Here is a 12,384-nt window from a genome sequence, read left to right as displayed (position 1 = left end):
GAGCTGTCTTTATTACTCTACAAATGCTAAAGACAAAGAGGCAAATAATTTACTCTTAATAGCATTACTTCAAGCATTTTTTCTTCCAAATGTCTATGGCTTGTGTAGAAGGTTAGCACCCGCCCCTCTACTAGAAGAATGAAATATTCTAAAAAAGGCAGAATATTATATTTTCCTGGATGAGAAATTGAGAAACATGCTCTTGGAGACAGAAAGCAGCCCCCACCTTTCTTAATAGTCCTCAGCAGATGTCAGCACTTAAGAGATAAAAAGCTTATTGAGATCTAGGTAGCTTTAGTCATAGGCAAAAATTCCCTGCATCAAGGACTGAACAAAGGTAGGATTAGCCTTCAGCCACAATAGGAATTGCCCAACAAGCCCTTCATTGCATCAGACCAAACTTCAACCAAATGTAGCTCAGATGAACTCCTACGATTTGTACATGGCACCACAGGAGTCTGACAACAACCAATAGAATACATGTTCTTGCACAGGAACAGGAAGCTCAAGTGCAAAGCCCAAGGGAAGGTCTAAATACCCCCCTCACTCTCAACTCCATGTGGTCAGCTGTCCACAACCACCAATGTACTTCAGTTTTTTCAATAAATAGACCCTCTTTCCAATCAGCCTCCAATGTTGGGATATTTCTCCCAACAGATCCATTCCAGATTCTGGAAATGGGTGATAGTAAGACAGAAGTAGAGAAAACAATTAGCTAATTCCATCTCCAGATTCTTATTTTTTTAAAAAACCAGACCACTCACCAATTAGAGCAGAACCCCACTCAATATCATTTGAGCCTCAGTGAGATAATGTGTTAATATCTCATGTTAACATCCTATCTAAATGGATTGTCCTCTGTTTTCATGGAGTTTTGAGCAAAATCAGAAAACAAAACAGTGTTCATTTATTTATTTATCTATTTATTTATTGAATTTATATTGCCGCCTATTCCTATTATTTCAACAACACTTCTCACTCAAAGATAGTAATTTTCATTATATTAATAGTTCTTTGATTTGATTTATAAATTTTTTAATGTAACTGGCCCCAGTGAAAAGAAAAGGAAATACAAATATATTTAAGATATTATATAAAACATCTACCAAATGCTAGATGCAAAAAGCGTGAAGATTCTTTTGGAAATATAACTGATGTATTCTTTTAAATGAAGAATTTTAATGTGACCTTCGTTTGGCATTTATTTTACTTTTCTTCTCTTTTTCTTATTTATTTTTTCTACTTCTGTTGTTCAGTTAGTAGTTGACCCCTTTAGTGGAGATGTAAATGAAGTGACATTTCAATGCCATCCCATATTTAAAATACTGTGTTAGTTATGGCTCTTAAAGGATGATCTACATTCTTAAGCTCATTTATTCATTTAACAATTTCCCTCCAGAAGTTCCAACAGAAGGCTCTGAAACAAACTAAGCAGAAGAAATCTAAGTCGTCTGACTTTCTGATGGCTGAGCTTTGCTCGATGAGTTATTGCTCATAATTTGTGTAAGGATTAATTAAATAATTACAGACAAATGGCTGTAGGCAAAATTTTGTTCTTGCTTGTCAGAGTGCTGTTTGTAATTATTTTAATCATTTGTTGTCCCCCCCACTCTTTTTAATAAAGAGTTAATTTTAATTTAATTCTATTTTGGTGATATTTGATGCTGATACCACACAAGTAAATGAAGGATTAGAAGGAATGCTCTGCTTATCATTGTCTTGGGTACACTTTTGACCTTGTTGCTTTCCGCCCCCTCCAACAGCAAAAGATGAGAAAGTTTCAATTGAAGTCTTCAAAAATCCAGCTTTTAACATCAGCAATACTGATTTTTCAGCACATCAGACTTACAAGGTGGGACTTATTAGATATGACAAGCTGACTAGCAGTCTTGCAGCTCACCCACAAAAACTCAGGCTGTGAGCCCAAGCTGAACCAAGAGGTGAGATTTCACTCTTGATCATCATCAGCTTGAGTGACAATGGTTATGTCCTTGATCTAACCTGTCCATTCCATGTTGATTCAAACATTGTATCATGACTTTTCCCCCCTAATAGATTGTCCTAAAACCTGCTATGCTGCAACTGAAAAGGTAAAATGGTTGCTGAAAATATAATTCTTTGTAGAATTGTTTTTATGATTTGTAGTTGCTAGAAAAATGCATGCTAGAAGAAGTTTCATCAAATGTGTCTTTTTTTGTATTGTATTGCTATGTAAGTTATGTTAAAAGTAAAAAAACCCGGAATTCAACATGATAAAGGGCAGGACGTTTTTTTTCACTACAGTACTATCAATCTTAAAATAAAACTAGATATCAGATGCCTTCAAAATGCTGTTTGTCAGCCAATGATTACCCTTTTAATGTATGAAGTATTTTATTCTTATGTATATTATGCCATCTCACAGTTCTCTACATAATGTCCATATTGAGGCTAGAGATGTTAAGGTTGAAATGTACTAGATTATTTCAGCCAATCCAAGTAACTTAATTGCTAAACTGTTTCAAAATAAGAATCTTCACAATTATATGGCACAGTGTGTGTTTACTAAATGCTACTCTTTGCGCTTAGATTTTTCAGTTTAGCCTCATCAATTTGTATATTCTGCAACTCAGAAAATAATGGATTTTTTTTTTTGATGAGGAAATAAAAATAATGTTTGTGCCAAGTAGGGAGGGGTGAGTTAGGGTGGTGAGGCAGAATTAGTAGACCATCCGGCAAAAAGATGCAGAGTTAACATGAGTCTTCTCCCTATTATGTTACAAAATTCAAGTAAACCATCACCTCAATATTCTCGCAGTTTAAGGTTGTAGCTCTGGACCATTTGGTCTACATCTTTCCAGTGGAAACAAGAATGGGATAGTGAATAATAAACTCCACATCAAGGTACTCCCAGAATCATGAAACAGTGACTTCCATATATATCAGAGGTCCCCACCCCCCGGGCCGCACAAAGCAAAGTTTCACCTGCACATGTACGGGATCTAGGTTGTGCATGAAATCATCCCTCCTCTGGACTGTGGAAGACAGCTTTTCTTCCAAAACCCAGTCCCTGGTGCCAGAAAGGTTAAAATAGTAGTTTAATTAGGTACTAATTTTCTCAACTCAACTTTTTCTATTGAGGAAGATAAGAGGAAATCAGCGTTTGGAAACTATTCTCAGACTGTTTTCTGGCTTCTCAGTTTTCAGAAGGAGTTTCGTTTAAAAAGGTAGAGAACTTTATGAAGGTGAGAACTTCAGTGAGATCATTGCAAGGCCTAGAATCTGAATTTGAACTGTAAACAAAATGTTTTTCGGTTTTGGCCTGAAGAGGTTAATCAAACCCAGGGAGGGTCATCTATGGTGGACAATCCATTTAGCTGTGATGGTAAATGGAATGTAGGAAATGACTAAGCTTAGACTGAGGGAGAAGGTCAAGTGTGTCATCAATCTTGAGTGCTTTATGCTCACAAGATATTTAAGTCCAACCCACCTTGGCTTCTGTTGATTCTTATCTACCACCAATTTGCTTTGAACATTAGTAGTTCAGTTTCTCATAGAGAGTGTTGGTATGCAATAAACCTGTACTCTTTCAAACTGTCTTGGTTCCTGATTTCCTGCGCTTGACGTGGAACTTATTAGTAGTCAGCTCTAATTCTACTAGAGAATTACATCTTTCATTTTCTTCCAACCTTAACCATCTTCTGCAATGCACTTTATGGGGCTACCCTTGAAGAGTATTCAGAAGCTACAATTGATACAGAATATAACAGTGCATACAGATTTGGAGGCCCCCTTGGGTAGCACATATAACATCGCTCTTAAGTGAATTGCCAATTTGCTTCTGGATCCAATTCAAGGTGTTGGTCATTGTCTTGAAAGCTCTTTATGGCATAGGACCAGGATATCTAAGGAGGCATCTTGCCCCAAGGGGATTGGTCCACTTCACTCCTGCTGGTGGAAAGGATCTACTGTGGATTCCCAATGAATTGTAGCTGGAGGGGTCCAAGGGAGAGCTTTTTCTGCCACAACCCCCGCCTTTTGGAACATCTTGACTCAGGAGATGAGGTCCGCCTTACCTTCTGGCCTTCAGGAAATGTCTTAAAAATTGGCTGTGCTTATTGGCATGGGGCCCTGAAGAGGAAACTGTTGGCTGAAGGCTACCACCACCTCTCTGATCTAAACTCGTGGTTCTTTAGTTTGTTTTAAACTCTGTAATTTTAATCCATTTTTATATTTTATAATTGTTTTTATTTCCATATATGTTATTATCATGTAAGTTGCTCAGTGTTGCCTTGTAACGCAAGACAAATGATAAACTAATAAGTAAATAAATAAATAAATTTGGCCCATTTATTCTAGGTAAATGTCTTATCTGATATGCATTCTGTATATTAAGCTGTTCTACTATTGACAAAAATGACAGATTTTAAAATTACAGTGATTCTTTGTCCATTTGTTATCTCTTTCCCCCCTTTGGCTTCAAGAATATAATAAAGGATAAATAGTTTAATATAATTTATTATTAAGCTCTTTTAATATGATGATTTTTTAAAAATTCATCCATCCCCATGTTGCATAGCATGATGTCCTCTCTTGTATGCATTTAAAAAGAGTTACCAGTAGCTATTTCCTGTAAAAGGAACATTTATTGTACAAACAACAATAGATATAGATGGCTTTTTTAAGCATGGAAGAGGACAAAGAGCATCTAGAGAGGTTTGGAAATTCTCTAGTTAGAAAAGATTTGGCTTTACTTATGTTCAAGAGGGGACTTTTGCACAAATCTGAACAAAGAAAGAATTTACACATAATAAATTGCTGAGAAAAATAATATATACCAGGATGCCAACTACTGCAAAATGGATTATATTATCGATGTTTCATTGCAATTGATTGCTATAAGTTGAAAAGGGATCCAACAGTATAAATGTGAATTGATTCAAGGTCGGTCTATTTAAAGACCTATTTGTCTTTATGTGAGTGCTGATCGGGAGCATGGTTAGCACTGAAGAATTTGCATCACCATTTTCACTTTTAATGGTCAACATTAACATCTGCAAGAAAGCATGTTCTCACACCGCTTTGTGCTAGAGGAAAACAATGACGCCGTATAAGGTAGATGAGCTCTGTTATTGCGGTCCATAAGACTTTGATTACATGCTGCCAGGATTCATAGCAGGCTAGTAGTTGTTGACAGATAAAGTAACAAAAATGAAACTCATTTCCCACCCACCCTTTTATTGAGACCTCAAGGTAAAGCAAATTTTCAGGTCTTGTACTTACTGCATGGAAAAAAATAGACCCTGACAGTCAAAAGTGTGCCAGTCCAGAAATCTAAATTAAACCTAGTTTCATATCAAAGTTTCATTTAGTCTCTGAGAAAGAGCTTCTCCTGGCATTTTGTTTTTTTTTTTAAAGTAAATCAAAAGTAAATATATTGTTTCTACAGTATTTCTTGGCTTTGTTTTCCTTGTCATATCTCTTTGATCCTTGTCCGTTTCTCTGGGTGTGTGTTTTCATTTATTTTATCTGAGGAAAGACTTTTGAAAGATATAAGGCCAAACTCCTTTATTTTCACATCCCAAATGTATATCCCGGTCTCATGGCATATGTATCCAATGAATGTTAAGATATTCCTTTATTTCATTCCTCTAATAAAGTAATAACAGAATTAAAAAATAGCGTCCACAATAAGGCAAGAAAAACATTTAGCTGATTCAGTTGTGAAGCTTACAACTTCAGTTGGTCTACTTAACAAGGCAGAATACCACTGCTTTGCCTAACTGTAGCACCCTTATAATTGTATAGTAGTACCATTTAGGGGTGGGTTCTACTTACCTTTACTACCGGTTCGCAACAGGATCGCTCGCACATGCCCTTGCATCTGCGCATGTGCAGTAGCTTCTGCGCATGTGCAGATCATCGATGAGGACATCTGGGGTGATGGGCAGGCCCTCCTGCCAGTTTTACTACCAGTTCTATAGAACCAGTCAGAACTGGGGGCAACCCAGCACTGGTACCATTGCTACAGAAAGATTGCATCTTTTTAATTTATGCCTTTAATCATTACTACCATGGAAAGCCCAAAGATTACCCTCCCCCTCCCATATTATAGCAATCCTTTTATAGATGGAGAATAAGAGTAATATTGTTGGCACTTCTCATTCAGTAACATTATCCAATGTAAATGTTAGCCTGTTTCTAAAGACAGTCCCCAACTTACAACAGTTCATTTAGTGACCATTCAAAGTCACAGCGGCACTGAAAAAAGTGACTTATGACTGGTTTTCACACTTACAACTGTTGTAGCATCCCCGTGGTCATGTGATCAAAATTCAAACACTTGACAACTGGTTCATATTTATGATGTTTTCCGTGTCACGTGATCCCCTTTTGTGGCCTTTTGACAAGCCGTATTCATTTTTTACAACTGCATTACTAACTTAACAACTGCAATGTTTCACTTAATAACTGTGGCAAGAAAAGTCGTAAAATGGGGCAAAATTCACTTAACAAAGGTTTCACTTAGCTATGGAAATTTTGGGCTCAATTGTGGTTGTTAAGTCAACTCTTGACTTAGGATACTGAACTCTTCTAAGGATACCAGGAAACTCATTACTGGAAAAGAAAAAAGAACCAAACCTGTTTCTCTTGTAAAGCTAAGGGTTTGTGTCAGCTGATGTCCTCCTCTCACTTTTAAAAACAAAATATAAATTTCATTAGTTCCTGAAGCACTATGTACACCCAGCTATGGAAATGGAAACTGCTAAATGAGTAGTTTTATCCCATCAAATTGTTATGTGGATGCTGAGCTCAAGCTAATACAATTGCAGCTCAGATTAATGAGGCAGCATTCACAGAATCTCCTCTGTAATTAAACACTTCCATGGTTGACAATAGTATTAAAGATGTACCAGATGTTGAAAGCTGAGCGGTGAAACTTAAAACTGTTAAAATTGAAGGGGTCACCTGTGAAACACAATTTCCTTAACAGTTTCTTTTAGAGCCCATCTCAAGAATAATTTTGGTTTAGGAGTAGGTTTAAGGGTGTTATTTTAATCAACCTATCATCTTCATTTGAGAATTTTCTCATTAATTTCTGAGCAAGAGCAACATCAACTGAACTTGTTTCCAAAATTACCTTTTCTGACCTTTTCCTAGATGATAATTATGAAAGCAGTCAGCTTAGAAGACTTTGTGTTTTTTAAATATATATATATATATATATATCTTATAAAGTAGCAGCAGAAATGCCCCTCTTGCATGCTAGTGTTGGATTTCAAAATTAACATTTTGGTTCATGTGCTTCTAATAATCACTGACCCTTACTTCATGTACTTTCCACAGGAAATGAATGCAGCAGAAATTACTTTGACCCTCTGATGGATGAGGAAATAAACCCAAGGCAGTGTGGGATAGAGGTCAGCAAAGAAGGTGAGGCAGAATTAAGTATGTAATTTTTGTGTCAGAATATTCTTTCCCGTTCATGGAAATGAGGTGACAAAGATCACAAATTCGGTTCCATTTAAATATCCAGCTTACAATTTAAATTATAAGTTTTAGCTGCTCTAAATGTGATAGGAAGCTTTGGGAGTCTTTGATGAAGGACAGTGTGTTAGTGGACAATAGAACAAGGAATTGTGAGCTACATTTGTTCTGGCATCGTGTTTACAGGTCTGCTAAGCCAAATTTCTTAAGTGTAGTTGAAGAATGGAAGCGGGAATTGTCTGCTAAGCATGTTAACTAATTAAAAATATTTAAAATACCTAGTCAAAACTGGTATAACAAGATGTTCAATATTGGCTTGGCTTTCAATAAAAGTATTGTGGAACTAAAGGTATTATTGTGTGATCTCATACTTGGGTTTTTGCTGAGAAAAACAAATATTTTCTGAGGCCTTAAATCCTGCTGTATGAATGGAATGCAGAGCAAGCAAAAAGATCACATGCATATTGAATTTTAAATATTTCTTTTTGTGGTTCACTTAAATATATGGGTCTTGTTAAAACACATTTTAAAAACACTTTGGCACCTTTGATCATGGACATATGTAAACAGAAATCTTCTCTAATCTGGCCCTGTTTCAGATGTACTAGACCCATGATGGGGAACCAATGGCATGTGTGCTGGAAGTGGCAGAGCCATCTCTCCGGGCATGCCGGCCGTCACCAATTGCTCTTCCAGGTTCCAGTATGTTGGTCTTCGCTGAGCTTCCGGTTGGTCTCTGCTCTTCCACACTGGTCTCCACTCTCCTGATTTCCGGCGTGCCAGCTGTTTTCATGCGTGCACACATGCCAGAAACTAGAAGACCAGGTGATCAGTGCACATGCGCGCGCCACGAACTGGAAGCTCAGCTTCCCAGCGCGCTGGAGAACTGCTCTTCCAGTTTCCAGTGCTCCCACGTGTGCGTGCCGGGGAGCTGCTCTTTCGGTTTCTGATACTCCCCCCATGTGCGCACGTGCTCCCATTTTGGCACTTGGTGCCAAAAAGATTTGCCAACACTGTACTAGACTATAACTTCTAGAATTCACCTGTCTCATTGAGAACTACAGTCTTTAGGTCTGAAGATCTTAGATCAGAGCAGGCTGATACTGACAAAATTGTTAGGGGTGTGTGTGCGTGCGTGTGTATGTACGCACATACATATGAAAAAAAGTGACAGAATGTGTCTGATCCTTCTATTTATTTGCTCTCTATTATTTATTTAAAAGTAACAGTTATAAAGTTAGAGCTACATCTACTTGATCTCCGTTACTGATTGCTACTTTCTTATAAAATGACCTTAGGATGAGGCCTTGGCCAATAAAGAATTCTATTCTATTATGTCAGGAAGAGTACCACTGAAAGACAGGGCCCCCATCCCTGTTATCATTCCCCTAATCCAATCCAGAAGGATATGAAAGGTATGATGGTATTGAAACATGCTAGAAGATTCAGGAATGTCAGGGTAGATTTACTACCCCATTTCATATTCTCAAAGATTATGTACAAAGATGGCCAATGCCATTTCAGTGCTATCACTTGGTCTGAACCCTGACTGAAAAGGGTCAGTTAATCTGCTTCCTTTTGGGCTCTCTGAAGCTCAGTGGACACTATCTTTTCAACTATCTTCCCTGAATTAAAAAAAACAAACACATAGTTGACCTCTTGAGAAGGGAATGAACCAGAGGTGGGTTTCAGCAGGTTCTGACCATTTCTGGTGAAACGGTAGTGGAAATTTTGAGTAGTTCGGAGAACTGGTAGTAAAAATTCTGACTGGCCCCGCCCCCATCTATTCTCTGCCTCCCAAATCCCAGCTGATTGGGAGGAAATGGGGATTTTACAGTAACCTCCCCCTGGATTGGGGAGGGAATGGAAATTTTTACAGTATCCTTCCCCTGCCACGCCCACCAAGCCACAGAACCGGTAGTAAAAAAATTTGAAATCCACCACTCTAGTGAACCACTGCCTGCTTCTAGGTAGGTGACACTATACTCTCCCACAAAGAGACATTAACCATTAAAAGAAAATATTTGTAGCTCAGGGTTGAAATGAGGGGCCCTTAGTTATCTCTGAGCTTGGTTCTTTTCTTGCAGACCATTAATTACCCAAACTAGGTAGCATCAGCAGTGCTAGCAATGCACACCAAGCTATGGTGAAATGCTACCAGTTTGCACCAGTTCAGGCAAACCGGTAGTGATAAAAACTACCGATTTGGGTGAACTGGTAGTAAAAAAAAAGCTACCAGTTCGTCCAAACCAATATTTCCGATGATCAGCTGTGCCATGCGATTTAAAATCGCTACAAAGCAGGAAATCCTGCCTTCTAGTGAATCTAAATTGCGCAGCACAGCTGTTCCCCCCCTCGCTGTTCTACTTATCTTCCCAAGCTTCCTTTATCCACGGGAAGTGCACGTATGCAGCATGTGTTTGGTGTGTACTGTGCATGCACATGCAGTGTGCATTTGGTGCTCACTGTGCATGTGTGTGCAGCATGCATTTGGCATGCACTGCACATGTGTGCTCAGCATGTGTTTGGCATGCACTGCACATGCGTGCACACCACGCATGCACAGGCAGCAAACCAGTGGCAAACTGTGGAGGATTTCCCCACTGACACCAAGGACCCACATTGACCATTGTTTGGACTCAATGCATGTCACTTCCCAAGAGGCCTTAATTAGTCAGGAGGATCATGGGTCCCAAGCACAGGTGGCAAAACTCATAGCAGCAAGCACTCTGTCTACTTCCTCAGGATGAACTGGTTGAAACTCTTCCCAGACAACAGAACAAAGGTGCATCTTGGTAACTTCCATAGGACCTCTCTATTAGACCCTCTCATAAAACTAGATCTAAGCTGTTAGTAATTTTTGGAACAAGTCTTATAACCCAGATGAGTTTGCCTTCAATCCAGAATGAAAGAAATTTGTAATTATAAGTTTAAGAATTGAAAGAATTTTAAATAAGCAACAAAAGGATTTTTATCTTGGTATGGGGATAGTTCGTAAAGCAAAGAAACAAGTCTATTTTTCTCTGAAGGCAAAAAATACAGGATTGAAAATCATCATTGGGTTACTGTTTTAGTGTAGCTGGGTCTCCTTGTTTCATACTCATAATGACAATTATTCCATTACTATTTTTTTAAAATGGAGTTATGTTTTTCCCCATTTTCTTTTCTTGTCAGTTATTTTCTGAAGATTCTACGCCCAACAATTATTGTAATATGTAATAGCAATAGCACTTAATTTATACACCACTTCATAGTATTTTACAGCCCTTCCTAAGCAGTTTACAGAGACAATATATTGTCCCCAACAATCAATGGTGGGTTGCTCCCGGTTCTGTCCGGTTCTTGCAAACCAGTAGTAAAAGCGGCGGGAGGCTCTGCCCACCCGGCCAGATGTCATAATGGACGATCTGGGCATGCACAGAAGCACGTGTGCATGCTCCCGTTGTGAACCGGTAGTAAAGGTAAGTAGAACCCACCCCTGCCAACAATCTGTGACCTCATTTTACTGATTTTGGAAGGATGGAAGGCTGAGTCAACCTTGAGCCGGTCAGATTCGAACTCTTGGCAGTGAGCAGTGAGTTTGCCTGCAATACTGCATTCTAACCGCTGTGCCACGACGGCTCACTCAGTAATGGTCAATTCTGCCTATTTAAATGGTTTATTATACAGTTGCTTAAGATTTTAACTCTCTGAATTACCTCAACGTATCTCATTTTACTTCTTGTAGCACTTGTCAAGTCACATGAGTTATTCCTATATGACAAACTGATGCAGTTTATAGATAAAGGGCGGGGGAAAGGGCTTGTGTCACATTGTAAATTTATTATAATAACATTTTCATTCAAAAGATGAAGTATGCATATTTGTTTTGTTAATATAAAGACTATGAGTAAGAATTGGTTCATTATTTATCCATAATTAGGTTTCTGCATATCGGCCCTCCTAAATAGATACCCTCTAATTATTTGGATTACAACTTTATGATTGCTAGCCATTATGTCCTACATTTCTAGAGGGTTCTCAGTTGAGAAAGTTGCATTTTACAATTATTCTGTCTACATAACTAGATTTGATAACTAGAAGTTGAAGTGTGAATTATTTGCAGAACTTTATGAGTAAAATGTAACAGAATTTCTGCCTGTGGTGTTATGTAAAAGATCATTCCGGAAAGCAAATTGTGTCTTATAGATACGGATGTAACCATAATGACCATTTGTGCACATGAATAAACCAAAATTAATATAATAGATAGAAATTGGGAAATCAGATTCAGTGCATCACATCTTAACTTAAAACACTTAAGTATATGAATAATTCGGTGTAATGTTTATAAAACAGAAGTCAAAATACTGTATTTTATTTACCTTTCCAGAAGAAGTACATAAATAATATTAAAAGTATAGTGTAGTATCAGCAATAATAATAATAATAATAATAATAATAATAATAATAATAAATGCTTGGAAAATTAATTAATATTAATTAAAATAATAATTAATAATTTTCCAAGCAAAAATTTCCAAGCAAAAATGCTTGGAAAATGTTACTGAAATCACATTTCTCCTAAAATTCATGATATTGCCCAACTCTTCCTTCTTTGGTTCTTTGTCACAAGGAGCTAATTCAATTTACATTGCATACCCAATACCATAACTTGTACATAGTAATAAAATTTTTAAGACATAGCACCTCTCCAGGAATCTCTGGAGGCTGGGGACAGCAAAAAACGTCACTTTCTTTCCAACCAGTAGTTGGGAAATGGGCCATTTCAGGCCTCTGGAGGGCCTCAGAGGGAGTGGGGAAGGCTGTTTTCATCCTCCCCAGATGCATAGAGAGGATCTGGAGCCAGGTGAGAAAGAAAAACGGGCCTACCGGGCCATCACATGCCAGGAGCGGGGGGCAGGGGGCACAGAGTGG

At 38.0% G+C, this 12,384-nt stretch overlaps 1 protein-coding gene across 1 annotated transcript in view; it reads left to right on the top strand.

Moving 5' to 3' along the window:
• Window positions 1–12,384, top strand: part of LOC117672473 (uncharacterized) — a 201,825-nt gene that overhangs the window by 31,669 nt on the left and 157,772 nt on the right. Inside the window, exon 2 of the mRNA XM_087890311.1 lies at window positions 7,327–7,413. Within this exon, the coding sequence (XP_087746437.1) occupies window positions 7,327–7,413 (87 nt within the window). The remainder of the gene's footprint in view (window positions 1–7,326; window positions 7,414–12,384) is intronic.

Source organism: Pantherophis guttatus, chromosome 3 (assembly GCF_059756535.1).
Source record: "Pantherophis guttatus breed Tessera chromosome 3, ASM5975653v1, whole genome shotgun sequence".
In the NCBI taxonomy this organism is placed as follows: Eukaryota; Metazoa; Chordata; class Lepidosauria; order Squamata; family Colubridae; genus Pantherophis; species Pantherophis guttatus.
The sequence above is the reverse complement of the archived record's forward strand: the minus strand, read 5'-3'. Positions and strand labels throughout refer to the sequence as shown.